The sequence below is a fragment of the Embiotoca jacksoni genome, unplaced genomic scaffold (assembly GCF_022577435.1).
Source record: "Embiotoca jacksoni isolate LCO1_2020_lvr unplaced genomic scaffold, fEmbJac1.0.p SCAF_79, whole genome shotgun sequence".
NCBI lineage: Eukaryota > Metazoa > Chordata > Actinopteri > Embiotocidae > Embiotoca > Embiotoca jacksoni.
Window position 1 is genome coordinate 512476 of NW_027185435.1, and position 21332 is coordinate 533807.

The 21332-nt window shown below is 41.0% G+C and overlaps 2 protein-coding genes across 3 annotated transcripts; both read left to right on the forward strand.

The window, feature by feature from the left end:
* The first annotated feature begins 4640 nt into the window (after nt 1-4640).
* Nucleotides 4641-10515, forward strand: LOC138215688 (hatching enzyme 1.2-like). Its single transcript, XM_069177965.1, has 10 exons — nt 4641-4746; nt 5058-5088; nt 5184-5249; nt 5415-5567; nt 7194-7311; nt 7472-7650; nt 9366-9447; nt 9708-9832; nt 10051-10108; nt 10312-10515. Coding segments are annotated over exons 1-9 (819 nt in total). The 5' UTR covers nt 4641-4683; the 3' UTR covers nt 10053-10108; nt 10312-10515.
* Nucleotides 10516-16208: 5693 nt separating this feature from the next.
* LOC138215676 (low choriolytic enzyme-like) lies at nt 16209-21029 on the forward strand. Of its 2 annotated transcripts, none has more exons than XM_069177954.1 (10): nt 16209-16362; nt 16638-16668; nt 17055-17120; nt 17249-17401; nt 17982-18099; nt 18201-18379; nt 18548-18629; nt 19844-19968; nt 20076-20139; nt 20804-21029. In XM_069177954.1, exons 1-9 carry the CDS (start codon nt 16300-16302, stop codon nt 20135-20137), a joined length of 879 nt encoding a protein of 292 aa, XP_069034055.1. In that variant the 5' UTR covers nt 16209-16299; the 3' UTR covers nt 20138-20139; nt 20804-21029. The 2 variants fall into 2 exon arrangements, with proteins under 2 accessions (XP_069034055.1, XP_069034053.1); XM_069177952.1 differs by having other exon boundaries at nt 16211-16362; nt 20801-21029.
* The last annotated feature ends 303 nt before the right edge of the window (nt 21030-21332 follow it).

Genomic DNA, 21332 nt, shown 5'->3' on the forward strand with positions numbered 1-21332 from the left:
CCAGGGTCACCGAGGAGGAGGAGGAGGAGGAGGAGTAGTGTAGTTAGGGCTCTGGAGGCCAGGGTCACCGAGGAGGAGGAGGAGGAGGAGGAGAAGTGTAGTTAGGGCTCTGGAGGCCAGGGTCACCGAGGAGGAGGAGGAGGAGGAGTGTAGTTAGTGCTCTGGAGGCCAGGGTCACCGAGGAGGAGGAGGAGGAGGAGTGTAGTTAGTGCTCTGGAGGCCAGGGTCACCGAGGAGGAGGAGGAGGAGGAGTGTAGTTAGGGCTCTGGAGGGTCATAGAATTAGAATCACTGCTGTGCACCATGCTACACAACCAGCTAGCAGTAGGAGCTCCTCAGGGAGGGGGGTGGGGGGAGGGGGTGTACAGCTGTCCAGGATATAGGTTTAGTTAGCCGGTCCCCCGCAGCACCCGAACAGCCGGGCGGCCGGGGGACAGTACGAAGGAGACATCGTCCCAAGAAGAAGCCCACGGTTCACCACCGACCTTCACGTCTCCAACTGATGTTCCACATTCTGTGAAACACCTGCTGAGAAACCAACTCTGGTTATTGGAGACTCTATTTAACATGAAGTTAGTGAAACCAGGGGACAGAGACAGATGTCTTCCAGGGGACAGAGTCAGATGTCTTCCAGGGGACAGAGTCAGATGTCTTCCCGGGGACAGAGTCAGATGACTGCAGTATCTCTGCTCCAACTCTAGATGATGTCGCCCCTCTGAAGAAGAGAGTCATGAACCAGAGGAAGTTGTCTCCATGGTACAACTCAGAACTACGCTCTGCTAGGCAGCGACTAGAAAGATGGAAAGGAAATGGAGTTCCACTAATTTAGAAGAATTTCACCTGCCTGGAAGGAGAGTCTAATATTATATAAGAAAGCTCTTGGTAAGGCCAGAACTTTATATTATTCATCATTAATAGAGGACAACAAGAACAAGTCCAGGTTTCTTTTCATTACTGTAGCAGGCTGACAAAGAGTCCCAGTTCTGTTGAGTCCTCTATTCCTTCAGCTCTCAGCAGTAATGACTTCATCAACTTCTTTACTAATAAAATTCTTACTATCAGGGAGAGAATCGGGCCGACCCTTCCTGACACCATCACTGATGTGTTGCTAAGCAACAGCAGCCCTGAAAGCAACTGTAGGACCAGATGTAAACTTGGAACATTTCTCTCCTGTTGAGCTCTCTGAGTTAACTAGAATTATTTCTTCATCTGGATCCTCTAGCTGTCTGTTAGATCTCATCCCAACTAAACTTTTTAAGGAAGTCTTCCCTTTAATTAATACTTCCATATTAGATCAGATCAACCTATCTATTGTAACCAGCTATGTACCGCAGGCTTTTAAAGTGGCTGTAATTAAACCTTTACTTCAAAAGCCGACTCTTGATCAGCTGTTTTAGGAAACTACAGACCAATTTACAACCTGATGTTTGTTTCTAAAATCCTTGAAAAAGTTGTTTCAAATCAACTTTGTGATCATTTCCAAAGGAATGATCTGTTTGAAGATGTTCAGTCTTTAGAGTTCATCATAGCACAGAAACAGCTCTGGTGAAAGTTACTAACGACCTTTTATTAGCCTCAGATAATGGACTCGTCTCTGTACTTGTTCTTCTGGACCTCAGAGCTGCTTTTGATACGATTGATCATACGATCTTATTACAGAGATTAGAAGACGTTACGAGGATTAAAGGAACTGCATTAGACTGGTTCAAATCCTACTTATCAGATAGAGTCCAGTTTGTCCATGTCAACAATGAGTCTTCCAGACAAACAAGAGTTCGTTATGGAGTTCCACAAGGCTCAGTGTTAGGCCCAATACTTTTTACTTTGTAGATGCTTCCATTAGGAGATGTCATCAGGAAGCACTGCATCAACTTCCATTGTTATGAAGATGACACTCAGCTATATCTTTCTATAAAACCAGATGAAACTAATCAGTTAGTAGAACTTGAAGCCTGTCTAAAAGACATAAAGGCCTGGATGACCAAAAACTTCCTGCTTCTAAATTCAGACAAAACAGAAGTTCTTGTACTTGGTCCTAAACACCTCAGAAACTCTTTCTGTAATTACTTAGTTACTCTAGATGACGTTGTCTTGGCCTCCAGCAAAACTGTGAGGAACCTTGGAGTCATCTTTGATGAGGATTTGTCCTTTAGACACCATATAAAGCAAATCTCCAGAACTGCCTTCTTTCATCTACGTAATATTAATAAAATCAGGAAAATCCTTCCTCAGCGTGATGCAGAAAAACTCATTCATGCGTTTGTTACTTCTAGACTAGATTATTGTAATTCCTTGTTGTTGGGATGTCCACATTACTCATTAAAAACCTGCAGCTGATCCAAAATGCTGCATCAAGAGTACTGACGGGATTTATCAAGAGAGATCATATTTCTCCAGTTTTAGCTTCTCTTCACTGACTTCCTGTGAAATCAAGAATAGAATTTAAAATTCTCTTGATGACTTACAAATCTCTACATGACCAGGCTCCATCATATCTTAGAGATCTTATAGAACCATATAATCCCAGCAGAGCACTTCGCTCTCAGTACGCTGGTCTACTTGTGGTTCCTAGAGTTTACAGAAGTAGAATGGGAGGCGGAGCTTCAGTTTTCAGGCTCCTCCCCTGTGGAACCAGCTCCCAGTTTGTGTTGGAGGGGCAGAAACCCTCTCTAGCTTTAAGATTAGACTCAAAACGTTCCTTCTTGATAAAGCCTATAGTTAGGGCTGGCTCAGGTAGACCTGAACAACCCTTAGTTATGCTGTTATAGGCCGAGGCTGCTGGAGGACCTCGTTACATGCTGAGCTTCTTTTCTTTCCTCCTACTCTTTAACTGACTCATACCTCACCATCTTCTTCTCTCCCATAGTTTCTTCTTATTATCTGTTGTCTCCATTCAGTTCCTTCACTCGTGTAGTTTCTGTTCTTTCTTCTCCAGATGTCCCGTCATGGAGCTGCATGTCTCTGCTCTGTGATTGTCGTCTCCACCAACAGTTCTTCTCTTCTATCTCTATGCTGTCCTTTTCTCTCTCTGCTCTCCTCTCACCCCAACCGGTCGAGGCAGATGCTCCGCCCACCTCTGATCTTGGTTCTGTCAACAGATGCTCCGCCCACCTCTGATCCTGGTTCTGTTAACAGATGTTCTCCACCTCTGATCTTGGTTCTGTCAACAGATGCTCCGCCCACCTCTGAGCCTGGTTCTGTTAACAGATGCTCCGCCCACCTCTGATCCTGGTTCTGTTAACAGATGCTCCGCCCACCTCTGATCCTGGTTCTGTAAACAGATGCTCTGCCCACCTCTGATCCCGGTTCTGTTAACAGATGTTCTCCACCTCTGATCCTGGTTCTTTTAACAGATGTTCTCCACCTCTGATCCTGGTTCTGTTAACAGATGTTCTCCACCTCTGATCCTGGTTCTGTTAACAGATGTTCTCCACCTCTGATCCTGGTTCTGTCGGAGGTTTCTTCCTGTTAAAGGATGTTTTTCTTCCCTCTGTTGGAGGTTTTTCTCCCTTAAAGAGGAGTTTTTTCCTCCTAGTTTATGTGGGAATTGTTGAATTGTTGGTTTCTCTGTATAATATTGTAAAGTTCTGATGTAAGGACTTTAATGTGTTAAGTGCCATGAAATAACCTTTGTTGTGATTTGGCACTATATAAATAAAGTTGAATTGAATTGAATTAACTGCCCCTAAATGTTCCTTTCAAAGTGAGACATGGATCACTGTGTGAAAAGAAGCGAGACTTACTTTGGCAAGTTGCACACTAATCTTTAAGCTGGGGGTTCAAACCCCAGGTTCCTTCTGTCCACATGCCAACGTGTTCTTGTGCAAAACACTGAACCACAAGTTCCTCCTGATGGCCAGCGAGCCCTTTGTGAGGTGTGTGAATGTGTGTGTGAATGCAAACTGTAAAGCGCTTTGAGACTGCTCAGGTGATACAGAGCTGTATAAGAATGATTACATAATTATAAATAACTAATTTAAGAGTTTTGAACCTTTTTGCTGTGAGGCGACAATGCTAACCACTGCAAACTGAGCCACCCCACTGAGCAGCAGTTAAAGTCAAATGTCAGATTAAAGCTGGAGCAAAAAACTAATTTGCTGTTGTGTTAGTTTTGGATGACCAAATAATTAGATCTCAGACAATGTTGAATAATTTAATAGGAATAAATGACAAATGCACCTTTATTCATGTCAGTTTCTCACCACATCATTGCTGCTGTTTTTGTAAGACTGTGAACCAAACATTTAGTGCAACTGTGTCTCAATGTGGAGAAGTAACACAAACACAAAACAGGCTTTTGTAACTTGAATCACAAGATTTTGTGTAATTGTGCAGCCTGTAGTGTCACAACAGAAACAGAATAAAAAGGTAAATATCATCATAAAGATGTTTTATTTGCAGCATTTGACTGCAATGTTTAATAGTTTTTAGAAATATGAATAGGTAGAAATATATTCACATTTCACTGTGATACAAAGCAGCCAGTCTGATTTCACACTGAAGTGTTACACAGTCCCCTTTAAGTAATAACTGCCACTTCCAGTACATCTGAATTTGTCAACATGTCTTTGTTGTGCACCATATTAGGATGAAAGGCAGTTGGCTTCACCACCTATATAAGTTTGAGCACTTGAGTGTCTCTCAGGTGTTTTCTTGGTCTGCTGCTGCCGTCCAGTAACCAGCCATGATCCTCCAGACTGCTGTGCTCAGTGTGCTCCTCTGCTCCGTCCACAGCTTTACTCTACAGGTAAGAACCAGCAGACACGTTGCATTCATATGGACACATGGAGACTTCTGACATCTCTCATGCAATAAAAATGGAATATTTTCAAACCCAATTTTGAAATTTATTAAAAAACTTTACAACAACATGACAGCTGTCAACGTGACAACATGCAGCATTTTGATGTGTACTCTCTGGACGTCCCAAGTAAAGACTCAGCTTGATCTAAATTGTCAATTTGAACTTCTATAGTAGAACAGTTTACCAGCTTTAATTTTGATAATACCACTATGTCCATTTCTTTTTAACTCTATTTACCAAACTTCTTCTTTCAGGCTTCTTTTGAAAAGAGCGATGAAAACTCAGGTGAGACTCAGACACTTCTCATACAGTAAAATACCATAAATATACAGTCCTACAACATGGAACTGAAACCTGAACAAACTGTGTCTGTTCCCCAGGCAACACCATTGAGGATGAGGATGTCAGTATCTCTGCGCTGTTAGAAAAGGCCAATGCTAACGCTGGTATGTTCATCTGCTCTGCAGCTGCTTCATCCATTCCCTCCGGTGAAATGATCAACTTAAAAACAGAGCTGATATGTTCATCAAAGCATTCAGATGAAAGCGGTGACAATGAAAATTAGATAAAGAAGACAATATTTTCTCTTCAATCCTCATGCCATTTTGCAGGAAAGAACCTGAATGGATCTCGGCTGATGTTTGGAGACATATTAGTGCCAACAGATCTGAAGAATGCTGATCCCTGCACACGTCAAGGCTGCATGTGGCCCAAAAACAGAGATGGAAAAGTCTACGTACCTTACCGCCTCTCCAACCAGTACTGTAAGTATCAGAAAGCCTTTAATTTTGGTGTCAGTGAAGATATTTCATGAAAGGGCTTTCAGTTCATCTCATTAACATCAGTGGGAGTAGTAGTTGGGTTTGCATCTAAAAGTCTCTCCTTCATATAGTGGCAGGATTACAGAGCCCGGGAGTCGCCATAGAGAGAAAGAAAAATTTAAACATTGCATGACATACTAAATCTTTCCCACAACATACTAAATTGTTTCTTGAAGACACTAAATCGTTCCCAAAAATAGTAAATCATTCTCAAGAGAGTTTAAATCGTCCCTACAAAATACTAAATTGTTCCCAAAGATACTAAATCATTCTCACAAGATACTAAATCGTTCTCACAAGATACTAAATCTTTTTAGCAAGATAATAAATCATTCCCAAAGATACTAAATTGTTCCATAAATATACTAAATCATTCTCACAACGTACTAAATTGTTCCTAAAAGATAGTAAATCATTCCCAAAGAACCTAAATTATTCTCACAAGATACTAAATCATTCCCAAAGTTACAAAATTGTTCCCACAAGACTTTAGATTGTTCCCAAAGATACTGAATCCTTCCCACAAGATAATAATTGTGCCCGACAGATACTAAATTGTTTCCACAAGGTACTAAGTTATTCCCACAGATACGAAATAGGTAGGTAGGTAGGTTGGTAGGTATTTACTTTATTAATCCCCAATGGGAAATTTTTTCGCTACAGCAACATACAGATACAAATAATCCTCAATATATACTAAATCATTCCCAAAGATACTAAATCGTTCCCAAAAGATACAAAATCATGCCCAAAAGACAATTAAACATTCCTACAATGTACTAAATCGTTCCCAAAAGTTACTAAATCATTACTACAAGATACTAAATCGTTCCCAAAGATACTGAATCATTCCTACAAGATACTAAATCGTTCCCAAAAATACTAAATCGTTCCCAATGATACTAAATCGTTCTCACAAGATATTATATCATTCCCAGATACTAAATCGTTCCCACGAGATACCAAATCATTCCTACGAGATACTTAATCATTCCAAAAAGACATTAAATTTCTCCAAAAGATACAAAATCATTCCCAAAGATACTAAATCCTTCCCTCAAGTTAAAGATTGTACCCACGAGACACTAAATTTTTCCCACAGATACTAAATAATTCCTAATAGATACGAAATCATTCCCAAAGAAAATAAATCGTTTCCAAAAATAGTAAATCATCCTCAAGATATTCTAAATCGTTCCTATAACCCACATTGTCCCCAAAGATATTAAATCTTTCCCAAAGATACTAAATCATTGTCACAAGATACAAAATTGTTCCAAAAGATACTAAATCATTTTCACAAGATACTAAATCGTTCCCAAAGATACTAAATCATTCCCACCTAATACTAAATAGCTCATAAAAGAAACTAAATTGTTCAAAAAAGATACAAAATCGTTCCCAAATATACTTAATCAATTTCAAAGATAGTTAATCACTCCCAAGTGTACTAACTAGTTCCCATCTGAAATTTAATTTTTTTTCTCTGTATGGCCACTCCCAGACTCCATACAGGATCAATCAGAAGATTTCAATAAAATGATGAATAAATGTTTTTTCTCTGTCAAGCCCAAAGTGAGAAAAACACCATCATCAAAGGCCTGCAGTCTTTTTCAGCGTCCACCTGCATCCGCTTCATCCCCCAGACACAACAGAAAGACTTCTTGAACATTTATTCTGACGACGGGTACGAACCACACGATGTGCAGATATGAATGCATCACAGTCTCTTTTTCCAGTCAGAGCCTGCAGATTTGTCATCAGACAGTGTGTCTCGGGTAAAGTGAAGCAGTGTGATATGATTCTCATGGGGCTGCTGAGCTCCTTTATTTACTCCTCTCTTTCAGGTGTTACTCATCTCTCGGACGTCAGCGTGGTTCCCAGACCCTGTCATTGCAACGCAGAGGCTGTACTGTGTTTGGAACTGTCCAACACGAGCTGCTCCACGCCCTGGGCTTCCATCATGAACAATCTCGGTCCGACAGGGACGAGCATGTTCGCATCCTGTGGGAGAACATCAAACGTGGTGGGTCACGTTACGAACACTGTTTTGACTCGGTGAATAATCAGGCTCGTTCCAAATCAGCACGAAACCATTTCACTCTTACAGAAAAAACTAAAACCCTGTTTCCAAAATAGTTGAGACGCTGTGAAAAATGTAGATAAAAACAACTGATTATTTACAAGTCACCCGAACCCATATTTAACTGAAAATAGACCAAAGACGACAAATCAAATGTAAAAGCTAAGAAATTGTATGGTTTTATAAAAAATATCTGCTCATTTTGAATTTGATGGCAGCAACACATCGCTATAAATTTAGGACAGGATGATGTTCACCACTGAGCTGCATCACCTCTTCTTCTAACAACACTCTGTAAACGTTGGGGAACTGAGGAGACCAGTTTCTGGAGTTTTGAAAGTGAAATGTGGTCCCATTCTTGCCTGATAGAAGATTTCAGCTGCTCAACAGTTGCTGAAATAAACAAGACCTTCCCTGAAAGAGACGTTGTCTGGATGGCAGCATATGTTGCTCCAAAACCTGAATATATCATTCAGCATTAATGCTTCCTTCCAGATGTTCAAGCTACCCATGCCATGTGCACTAATGCATTCCTGTACCATCACAGATGCTGGCTTTAGAACTGAGCTGATGACAAGCTGGATGGTCCCTCTCCTCTTTAACCTGGAGGATGCAGCGTCCATGATTTCCAAACAGAATCTCAGATTGTGATCCATCAGACCTCAGGACAGTTGTCCACTTCACCTCAGTCCATCTTCAATGATCTCGGTCCAGAGAAGGCGGCGGTGTTTCTGGGTCATGTTTCTATCTAGTTTCTTCTTTGGAGAGTTTTAACATCATTTGTGGACGCAGCGATGAACTGTGTTCACAGACGATGGTTTTCACAAGTGTTCCTGAGCCCATGCAGTGATTTCCACTCCAGAATAGTGTTTTTAATGCAGTGCTGCCTGAGGGCCCGAAGATCACCACCATCCAATATTGGTTTCCAGCCTTGTCCCTTGTGTTCAGAGATTTCTCCAGATTCTCTGAATCTTTTAATGATATTATGAACCGTAGATGATGAAATCCACTAATTCTTTGTAGTTTGACGTTGAGGAACATTATTCTTAGATTGTCACACTTTTTGCCCCTGTGGTCTTTCAGAGTGGTGAACCTCTCCAGGTGTTTTTTTTTCAGCTTTAAACAACTTTTCCAGTCTTTAGTTGATGTTGTCTCAACTTTTCTTTTCAACGTGTTGCTTCCATCAAATTCAAAATGAGCAGATATTTGTCATACAACAATAACATTTCTCAGTTTCAACATTTTATACATTGTCTTTGGTCTATTTTTAATGATATATGGGTTCACATGATTTTCAGAGCATTACGTTCTGATTTTATTTGAATTTTACACAATTTTCTTTGGAAACAAGTAAATATAAAATTATAACATGTAACATAAACATACATTATCATTCATGGAGAGATTTTTATCAGTCTCATATATTACAAAGTGCTCGTGAAAAATGTAGGGAACAAATAAATATGACTTTACTTATCTTGTTATTTCAGGTGTACAGCAGCTGCAGATGTGAAAAATGAGCGAGCAGTCTTGTGTACAGAATTAATGACCTGCAGATATAATTAACCCCTCTTTTCTCTTTAAGCATTTTCCGGCATTTTGACCGACAGCCTGCAATTAAAAAAAATAATTTGATTGAGTGTGTGACTTCCCTGCAGGAAAAAGTTCCCAGTTTCGGAAGGTTGATACAAGGAACCTCAACACTCCCTACGACTACAACTCTGTCATGCACTATGGAAGGTAACGTCTCACTTCGCTCATCAAACTAACAACAATGTACACTAACATCATTATTTAATCGTAAAATCATGTTGTATATAAAACAAATGAGCCTTTTAAATAACGTAATCCTGTATTAAATTGATACAGGCCTGTACTAGTTAGTGTAGACTGACTGTTGACAGATGAAGAAGACATTCTGAGCAGATTAGAGGTAAACTACAGGACACGCTGGTAGATGTACGGTTTAGACCTCTAATCACGTATTGTCTCCACTACAGGAAGTTCTTCAGTGGGAACGGAAAACCGACCATCGTTCCCATTCCCAATCCGAATGTGCCCATCGGCGAAGCCACCCGGATGAGTTCCAACGACATCCTTCGGGTGAATCGTCTTTATGGCTGCTGTAAGTATCTTTTTTAATTGACTGGATGACTACCTCCAAACAAAGGAACTGCCTACTTGTTTCTGTGTTTGTCTGCAGTGTTTCCTCTGACCGTCCTGCAGACAACTGAACTCAGTCCAGCAAAGACTAAAACCTGCGTATGATTATGTTCAGTGTCGCCATCTCACAAACAAATGAAACTGTTCTGCAGCTCTGATTTTTGAATTCATTCACTGCAGGAGCAGAAGCTTCCAGACGTGGACCTGAGCCATGAAACCATTTCCTCTGACGATGAAAGTAAGTGAGTCGAAGGTTTGAACTTGGTATGTTCACATCATCATCAATGTGACCTACAGTAAGTGTAATATTGAGTTGAACACAGCTGTATACTGTATTCAGTTGTTCATACTCTTACTGTTGCCATATGGCTCGAAGATTGAGTGTGTGTTCATATCCATGTTCATTCCTTAGTTTTAACATCTTCCTTCTGCTTCCAACAGGAAATCGAGAGGAAACGCGGCTGACTGGTGCAGCTTTTAATCAACATGCAAAATCACAAAATGCATCTTGTGCTTTAATCAAATTTGGTTCAATTAGCTTTTGTGCTGATCTAAAGAGAAATAAACAGGATTCTCTGAATTACATGAATAACTGCTTGCAAGCTTGATGAAGTATAAAAATGAATAAAAAAAGATATTCACCTACTGTTTGTCACTCTCCTTGTCTCTGAGTCAGACCCAAAGTAAGCTCTGAACGTAGCTGTGGCCATCGTGGCTGAATGTACAGGGACTAACATCATGTTCATTATATGTACCTGAAATGTACACCTGATAATATATGGTGTCATGAACGAGTCTTTGTTTCACACCTGGATTCATTCATGTTTATTATCACCACCTGTTTGCTTGTGGTTTGTCAGGGCTTCTAGACTTCATGTGAGAGAAAGGCTGAACAACACTATCAGACTATAGTGAGCACTGATGGGGTTTATTTTAAAAGTCCAGTCAGACATATCTGAGAGGAAACCTTTGGCACTGCAATTAAAACATGTTTCATTGCAAACAAAAACTCTCAAAGTAGGTAGAAAGTAAAAAGTATTTGCAAGAAGAAGTTTCAGATGGTCAAATATTATATGGAGCTGTAACTCCATTGGCTGATCTCGTCTGACGTCACGGTGAGCATATGACATCACTTCCTGTCTACAAACATTGTGACTAGTGTTACTTCTGTTATTTCAGCTTCTCTTCCTGAATTCTACGTATCTAAATCTCTATCTATATATATCTATATATATACGTATCTAAATCTCTATCTATATATATCTATATATATACGTATCTAAATCTCTCCACTTCTTCTAATCTCAAGTTAAAACTCACCTTTGCTCTTCTTGAACAATTCTACTGTTAAATCTAAGGAGGAGGAGGAGGAGGAGGAGGAGGAGTGTAGTTAGGGCTCTGGAGGCCAGGCTCACCGAGGAGGAGGAGGAGGAGGAGGAGGAGGAGGAGTGTAGTTAGGGCTCTGGAGGCCAGGGTCACCGAGGAGGAGGAGGAGGAGGAGTGTAGTTAGGGCTCTGGAGGCCAGGGTCACCGAGGAGGAGGAGGAGGAGGAGAAGTGTAATTAGGGCTCTGGAGGCCAGGGTCACCAAGGAGGAGGAGGAGGAGGAGGAGTAGTGTAGTTAGGGCTCTGGAGGCCAGGGTCACCGAGGAGGAGGAGGAGGAGGAGGAGGAGGAGTAGTGTAGTTAGGGCTCTGGAGGCCAGGGTCACCGAGGAGGAGGAGGAGGAGGAGGAGAAGTGTAGTTAGGGCTCTGGAGGCCAGGGTCACCGAGGAGGAGGAGGAGGAGGAGGAGTAGTGTAGTTAGGGCTCTGGAGGCCAGGGTCACCGAGGAGGAGGAGGAGGAGGAGGAGAAGTGTAGTTAGGGCTCTGGAGGCCAGGGTCACCGAGGAGGAGGAGGAGGAGGAGTGTAGTTAGTGCTCTGGAGGCCAGGGTCACCGAGGAGGAGGAGGAGGAGGAGTGTAGTTAGGGCTCTGGAGGGTCATAGAATTAGAATCACTGCTGTGCACCATGCTACACAACCAGATAGCAGTAGGAGCTCCTCAGGGAGGGGGGTGGGGGGAGGGGGTGTACAGCTGTCCAGGATATAGGTTTAGTTAGCCGGTCCCCCGCAGCACCCGAACAGCCGGGCGGCCGGGGGACAGTACGAAGGAGACATCGTCCCAAGAAGAAGCCCACGGTTCACCACCGACCTTCACGTCTCCAACTGATGTTCCACATTCTGTGAAACACCTGCTGAGAAACCAACTCTGGTTATTGGAGACTCTATTTAACATGAAGTTAGTGAAACCAGGGGACAGAGTCAGATGTCTTCCAGGGGACAGAGTCAGATGTCTTCCAGGGGACAGAGTCAGATGTCTTCCCGGGGACAGAGTCAGATGTCTTCCAGGGGACAGAGTCAGATGTCTTCCCGGGGACAGAGTCAGATGTCTTCCAGGGGACAGAGTCAGATGTCTTCCCGGGGACAGAGTCAGATGTCTTCCAGGGGACAGAGTCAGATGACTGCAGTATCTCTGCTCCAACTCGAGATGATGTCGCCCCTCTGAAGAAGAGAGTCATGAACCAGAGGAAGTTGTCTCCGTGGTACAACTCAGAACTACGCTCTGCTAGGCAGCGACTAGAAAGATGGAAAGGAAATGGAGTTCCACTAATTTAGAAGAATTTCACCTGCCTGGAAGGAGAGTCTAATATTATATAAGAAAGCTCTTGGTAAGGCCAGGACTTTATATTATTCATCATTAATAGAGGACAACAAGAACAAGTCCAGGTTTCTTTTCATTACTGTAGCAGGCTGACAAAGAGTCCCAGTTCTGTTGAGTCCTCTATTCCTTCAGCTCTCAGCAGTAATGACTTCATCAACTTCTTTACTAATAAAATTCTTACTATCAGGGAGAGAATCGGGCCGACCCTTCCTGACACCGTCACTGATGTGTTGCTAAGCAACAGCAGCCCTGAAAGCAACTGTAGGACCAGATGTAAACTTGGAACATTTCTCTCCTGTTGAGCTCTCTGAGTTAACTAGAATTATTTCTTCATCTGGATCCTCTACCTGTCTGTTAGATCTCATCCCAACTAAACTTTTTAAGGAAGTCTTCCCTTTAATTAATACTTCCATATTAGATCAGATCAACCTATCTATTGTAACCGGCTATGTACCACAGGCTTTTAAAGTGGCTGTAATTAAACCTTTACTTAAAAAGTCAACTCTTGATCAGCTGTTTTAGGAAACTACAGACCAATTTACAACCTGATGTTTATTTCTAAAATCCTTGAAAAAGTTGTTTCAAATCAACTTTGTGATCATTTACAAAGGAATGATCTGTTTGAAGATGTTCAGTCTTTAGAGTTCATCATAGCACAGAAACAGCTCTGGTGAAAGTTACTAACGACCTTTTATTAGCCTCAGATAATGGACTCGTCTCTGTACTTGTTCTTCTGGACCTCAGAGCTGCTTTTGATACGATTGATCATACGATCTTATTACAGAGATTAGAAGACGTTACGAGGATTAAAGGAACTGCATTAGACTGGTTCAAATCCTACTTATCAGATAGAGTCCAGTTTGTCCATGTCAACAATGAGTCTTCCAGACAAACAAGAGTTCGTTATGGAGTTCCACAAGGCTCAGTGTTAGGCCCAATACTTTTTACTTTGTAGATGCTTCCATTAGGAGATGTCATCAGGAAGCACTGCATCAACTTCCATTGTTATGAAGATGACACTCAGCTATATCTTTCTATAAAACCAGATGAAACTAATCAGTTAGTAAAACTTGAAGCCTGTCTAAAAGACATAAAGGCCTGGATGACCAAAAACTTCCTGCTTCTAAATTCAGACAAAACAGAAGTTCTTGTACTTGGTCCTAAACACCTCAGAAACTCTTTCTGTAATTACTTAGTTACTCTAGATGACGTTGTCTTGGCCTCCAGCAAAACTGTGAGGAACCTTGGAGTCATCTTTGATGAGGATTTGTCCTTTAGACACCATATAAAGCAAATCTCCAGAACTGCCTTCTTTCATCTACGTAATATTAATAAAATCAGGAAAATCCTTCCTCAGCGTGATGCAGAAAAACTCATTCATGCGTTTGTTACTTCTAGACTAGATTATTGTAATTCCTTGTTGTTGGGATGTCCACATTACTCATTAAAAACCTGCAGCTGATCCAAAATGCTGCATCAAGAGTACTGACGGGATTTATCAAGAGAGATCATATTTCTCCAGTTTTAGCTTCTCTTCACTGACTTCCTGTTAAATCAAGAATAGAATTTAAAATTCTCTTGATGACTTACAAAGCTCTACATGACCAGGCTCCATCATATCTTAGAGATCTTATAGAACCATATAATCCCAGCAGAGCACTTCGCTCTCAGTACGCTGGTCTACTTGTGGTTCCTAGAGTTTACAGAAGTAGAATGGGAGGCGGAGCTTCAGTTTTCATGCTCCTCCCCTGTGGAACCAGCTCCCAGTTTGTGTTGGAGGGGCAGAAACCCTCTTTAGCTTTAAGATTAGACTCAAAACGTTCCTTCTTGATAAAGCCTATAGTTAGGGCTGGCTCAGGTAGACCTGAACCAACCCTTAGTTATGCTGTTATAGGCCGAGGCTGCTGGAGGACCTCGTTACATGCTGAGCTTCTTTTCTTTCCTCCTACTCTTTAACTGACTCATACCTCACCATCTTCTTCTCTCCCATAGTTTCTTCTTATTATCTGTTGTCTCCATTCAGTTCCTTCACTCGTGTAGTTTCTGTTCTTTCTTTTCCAGATGTTCCGTCATGGAGCTGCATGTCTCTGCTCTGTGATTGTCGTCTCCACCAACAGTTCTTCTCTTCTATCTCTATGCTGTCCTTTTCTCTCTCTGCTCTCCTCTCACCCCAACCGGTCGAGGCAGGTGGACGCCCACCTCTGATCCTGGTTCTTTTAACAGATGTTCTCCACCTCTGATCCTGGTTCTGTTAACAGATGCTCTGCCCACCTCTGATCCCGGTTCTGTTAACAGATGTTCTCCACCTCTGATCCTGGTTCTGTTAACAGATGTTCTCCACCTCTGATCCTGGTTCTGTTAACAGATGTTCTCCACCTCTGATCCTGGTTCTTTTAACAGATGTTCTCCACCTCTGATCCTGGTTCTGTTAACAGATGTTCTCCACCTCTGATCCTGGTTCTGTTAACAGATGTTCTCCACCTCTGATCCTGGTTCTGTCGGAGGTTTCTTCCTGTTAAAGGATGTTTTTCTTCCCTCTGTTGGAGGTTTTTCTCCCTTAAAGAGGAGTTTTTTCCTCCTAGTTTATGTGGGAATTGTTGAATTGTTGGTTTCTCTGTATAATATTGTAAAGTTCTGATGTAAGGACTTTAATGTGTTAAGTGCCATGAAATAACCTTTGTTGTGATTTGGCGCTATAGAAATAAAGTTGAATTGAATTGAATTAACTGCCCCTAAATGTTCCTTTCAAAGTGAGACATGGATCACTGTGTGAAAAGAAGCGAGACTTACTTTGGCAAGTTGCACACTAATCTTTAAGCTGGGGGTTCAAACCCCAGGTTCCTTCTGTCCACATGCCAACGTGTTCTTGTGCAAAACACTGAACCACAAGTTCCTCCTGATGGCCAGCGAGCCCTTTGTGAGGTGTGTGAATGTGTGTGTGAATGCAAACTGTAAAGCGCTTTGAGACTGCTCAGGTGATACAGAGCTGTATAAGAATGATTACATAATTATAAATAACTAATTTAAGAGTTTTGAACCTTTTTGCTGTGAGGCGACAATGCTAACCACTGCAAACTGAGCCACCCCACTGAGCAGCAGTTAAAGTCAAATGTCAGATTAAAGCTGGAGCAAAAAACTAATTTGCTGTTGTGTTAGTTTTGGATGACCAAATAATTAGATCTCAGACAATGTTGAATAATTTAATAGGAATAAATGACAAATGCACCTTTATTCATGTCAGTTTCTCACCACATCATTGCTGCTGTTTTTGTAAGACTGTGAACCAAACATTTAGTGCAACTGTGTCTCAATGTGGAGAAGTAACACAAACACAAAACAGGCTTTTGTAACTTGAATCACAAGATTTTGTGTAATTGTGCAGCCTGTAGTGTCACAACAGAAACAGAATAAAAAGGTAAATATCATCATAAAGATGTTTTATTTGCAGCATTTGACTGCAATGTTTAGTAGTTTTTAGAAATATGAATAGGTAGAAATATATTCACATTTCACTGTGATACAAAGCAGCCAGTCTGATTTCACACTGAAGTGTTACACAGTCCCCTTTAAGTAATAACTGCCACTTCCAGTACATCTGAATTTGTCAACATGTCTTTGTTGTGCACCATATTAGGATGAAAGGCAGTTGGCTTCACCACCTATATAAGTTTGAGCACTTGAGTGTCTCTCAGGTGTTTTCTTGGTCTGCTGCTGCCGTCCAGTAACCAGCCATGATCCTCCAGACTGCTGTGCTCAGTGTGCTCCTCTGCTCCGTCCACAGCTTTACTCTACAGGTAAGAACCAGCAGACACGTTGCATTCATATGGACACATGGAGACTTCTGACATCTCTCATGCAATAAAAATGGAATATTTTCAAACCCAATTTTGAAATTTATTAAAAACATACAATGATCAGCAGTCGAAGGACATGTTATATTGATATTGATTTATATACTACTTTTATATGAATTTGAGGAAATTGTTGAATTTAATGATGGATTATAATCTTAAATCTGGCATTCAAACATTTTGACCGTTGTTTTATTAAACAACTTCTTTTATTACAGGCTCCTTTTGAAAAAAGTGATGGGAACTCTGGTAAGAAGATCTATATGTGATCTCAGTATTTTTTACTCTCATCTGCACTTTAATTACATCATTTTTGTGCGTGCTTGGAATTTATTAATACCGCACTGAGTTGCACTTCCAGGCAAATATTGTTTCAATAATGGAGTCTCAGGTATTGAAATGTAAACATTGAGAATAGCTTTTATTTATTATCTCTTTATTTCTTCTATACTTTTTTTTCTTAATATAAAAAAAAAAAAAAAATCATCTGATCCCATTCCAACAGCCCCATTTTTGTTTTCTGACCTCTTCATGTCTTTGTGCTGCTGTAACATGCAGTCGTATCTGAGTGCCGTGCTGTGAGAATATCCAACATCATGTGAGTGAAACCTGAACCGACTGTGTCTGTTCCCCAGGCAACAACATGGAGGATGAGGATGTCGGCATCGCCGCGCTGTTAGAAAAGGCCAACGCTAATGTTGGTAGGTTCATCTGCTCTGCAGCTGCTTCATTTATTCTCTTTGGAGAAACAAACACAAGCACAGAGCTGAAGTGTTCATTCAAACTGTTTACAGGTTCAAAAATAATTTTTCCTCAAAACACTATGCAGGAAATAACTCGGATGAACCTCTGGTGATGTTTGGAGACATAGCAGTGCCCGTAGGTCTGCAGAACGCCGATCCCTGCACAGCTCGAAACTGCCTGTGGCCGAAAGCCAACGATGGCAACGTCTACGTACCGTACCGCATCTCCAACCAGTACTGCAAGTATCAGAAAGCCTTTTATTTTGGTTCTCTGTCACAACTCACCCATATCAACCCAGTGTCAAGGCAAAACATGAAATAGATAGATAGATAGATAGATAGTTACTTTATTATCTGCAGATGGTTTATTATCTATCTATCTGTTTTATGTTTTGCCGTGACACTGGGTTGATATGGGTGAGTTGTGACAGAGAACCAAAATAGACACGCCTGTCCACCACAGCGAAACATGAAATAGACACGGCTGTGGCTATCCAACTTTTAGGTGTGTCTATTTCACACTTTTCAGTGACACAGTGACACTGGGTCCAGGACGGTCTCCAGTCCGTAAGACAGAACCAGAGGAACAAACACACCTATTCTTCTTTAAATTCCACATGTATCATTCCCAGACTCATACTCACTGTCACTATAATTGTCTCGCAGGACTTTTCCAGCACCGTTTCCCAAACATGAAGACAAATCAGGCCTTTGCACTCTTTTCATGGTTTTTATGTTTTTTTTGCCTCAAAGTCTCATTTTAAACTGATGCATGATGAATAATTAGCTCACAACAACAACGTTTTTTTTCCTGTCCAGCCCAAAGACAGAGAGACACCATCGTCCGAGGTCTGAGGTCATTTGCTGAATCCACCTGCATCCGCTTCGTGCCCCAGAAAAGACAGAGAGACTTCGTGAACATCCAGTCTCGCTCAGGGTAAACACCCCACAAAGTCTGAGTGCTTCATACTTCCTGTTTGCTGGCTGCTCTCAGGTCACAGTTCTGCTGAGGGTGTTTTATTTCCTCATCTCCTCCAGGTGTTACTCGTTCGTCGGGCGTCGTGGGAATGGACAGACGGTGTCTTTGAGTCGCAATGGCTGCGTGTTCCAGTCCATCATCCAACACGAGCTGCTCCACGCTCTGGGCTTCAACCACGAACAGACCCGGTCCGACAGGGACATGCACGTTCGCATCCTGCTGCAGAACGTCATTCGTGGTGGGTCCCAGTCCAGACACGTCTTCAGCAACAATGTCAACAAGGTTTTCAGTGTGGAGAATGTGGATGGAGCTTTTAACGTGCTTTTGTTAAAAAATACAAAGAATAAGGTGTTCCCCAAATATAACTCAGCAATAAAAGAACATGACATGTGTGACTGTCTTGCAGGAATGGAGCATAACTTTGACAGAATCAGGACAAGGAACCTCAACACTCCCTACGACTACAACTCGGTGATGCACTACGGAAGGTGACGTCTCACTTCACTCACTGAACATTCACGCAATAAATAAATCAGCATATTTTAAGGACACACATTTTGTCTTAAATCAACGTCCACGTGTACGTTGGAAGATTTACTGGATGCTGTAAGTCAGTGTCTCTCCTGACATGGCAGACATGAGAGTGTCCAGCGAGGAGACGAGGGACAGAGTCCTCATTGTGTGCAAATGTTCACTCTAAAGCTCAGCTGAAGCTAATTAAAGGCTTGCATTCAGACAAATTGAGTGGGGATCTTCCAAAGTTACTCTTTCACAATAATAGTGGAGAAGCAACAAGGGCTGGACTGAGATCTGTAAACAGAGACATGCACAGGCTTTCTGTGCCATGCTCGCTGAAGATTTTGTTTTCTCTTTGATATTGTTTAAATCCTTGCACAATTGTTTAGTTAGTTTTAATTTAATTATTCTATTTTATTGTATATACTGTGTATTTTTATATTTAATATTTTGCTGTTATTTTATTTCTTTCCTGTATCTATAAATGCTGCTGTAGTTAATTTTTTTCCCCTTGTGGGATTAATAAAGTAACTATCTATCTATCTATCTATCTATCTATCTATCTATCTATCTATCTATCTATCTATCTATCTATCTATCTATCTATCTATCTATCTATTATCTATCTATCTATCTATCTATCTATCTATCTATCTATCTATCTATCTATCTATTTATCTATCTATCTATTATCTATCTATCTATCTATCTATCTATCTATCTATCTATCTATCTATCTATCTATCTATCTATCTATCTATCTATCTATCTATCTATCTATCTATCTATCTATCTATCTATCTATCTATCTATCTATCTATCTATCTATTAGATGAGGACAGAAGTGATCCTGTTGTAACATCTTGACTTTAATGCTAATAGTTCCTTAAGTCTGTGAGTGATGTTTGAGGAAAAGATCTCCATCCTCCTGCTGGTTTCTTTTAAAATCCACTTCCATAGATGCTGAAACGTCCTCCATTGTCACACAGAGGGCAGTAATACCACGTTGGCTCATATATCTGTGATGGGGAAATATCTGGCTCCTAATGTTCCACTTTGTTGCCCAGCTGGTTTGTAACTGGGTCTGTCTGCTGCAGGTTGGGTGTTCGATGAAGAGGATCTGATGGTTTTTCTCTGCTGAGACTGAGATCAAACCTCTCATCCCAGCTGTTTGTTGTTACCACAGGTTTGCCTTCTCGAGAAACAGGGAGCCGACCATCATTCCCACCCCCGACGCCAACGTGGCCATCGGCAGAGCCACCCAGATGAGTCGCAACGACATCCTGCGAGTGCAACGCCTCTACAACTGCAGTACGAAACCGGTTTCCTAACCAGCTGAACACCTCTGGTGTTTCCTCAGATCCACCTTCAATCTGGGACATCAACTCAGTCTTTTTAACTTCTTTAATTCATTACAGGTCAAACTGCATCCCTACATGAGGGGAAACCTTTGCAAAGAAAGCAGATCTTCTGGAAATGAAAGTCAGTGGGTTTGGATGTTTACTTTAACTATAACCAAACAGTGTTTCCAAGAAATAATGTTCCTATCCCAAAATATATATCTAGCTGTAAAATAATCTCTGTCTGGATTATATTCATAAATGAAATGTCACATCCAGTATATGAATCAGAGCGAGCTGGAGGTGGTTGGCATGAGTATATACCAGAGACCCGAGTTCACATCCATTTCTATCTTACTGTCATGGTGCCAACGGTGTTAATCAACAATTTAATAGTGATAGGAAACATAATCATTCTTCAAAACATATCTGCTGTTACAATTTAACCAGCATTTCAAGGAGACTTTATGTACACATCATCATCTTTGTGATTTTTTTATTTCGTCGAACAGATATATATTCTGTCATTTCATTGATTTATTGATTTCATGTTCATCAGAAATGCTTTTTTTGCCAATCAGTCTAAAAGTCTGACATCAAACTCTAATCTTTATTATTCATAGAAACAAACAAAAAAAAAACATGAGAGGTGAGAGGGCAGCACGCCGTCAAACCAGAGATAAAAACCACAATCAGGAATAAATTCAGTTTTTCATGAAGTAACAGACATTTCAAAAGTCTTACTGAACGTGCATGTCAATGTGTTTCCTTCATTATTTTTAAAACCGTCCTTCTGTTTCCAGCAGGAAATCCAGGAAATGAAGCCGACTGATGCAGCTTTTAATCAACATGCAAAACTAAATCTGTGCTTTCTGAATCAACGTGAGAATTTGGTTAAATTAGCTTTTGTACTGACCCTAATGAGAAACTGCTGATTGACATATTTGCATATTTGAATAAAATGTAAATAACGGCTTGTGAGCTTGATTAAATACAAATTAATAAAAGAATAAATATTGATCTTAATCTGCAGTCAGCCTGTTTCTGTTTTTACCATCAGTCCATGTTTTACAGTAAAAAGATCTGTGACTGTGTTTTACTGTGAAATAAGGATATAAACCATCAGTTCTTTGAACACACACACACACACACACACACACACACACACACACACACACACACACACACACACACACACACACAGATCTACACAGGTGATCGGCAACACTCCCATTTTCTGTCACTCTTGAATCGTTGACCTTCATGAATGCAGCTGCTGGACAAACACGCAGCTGATCAAACGTACATTCTGTCCCTGATATGACTTTTTCCTGG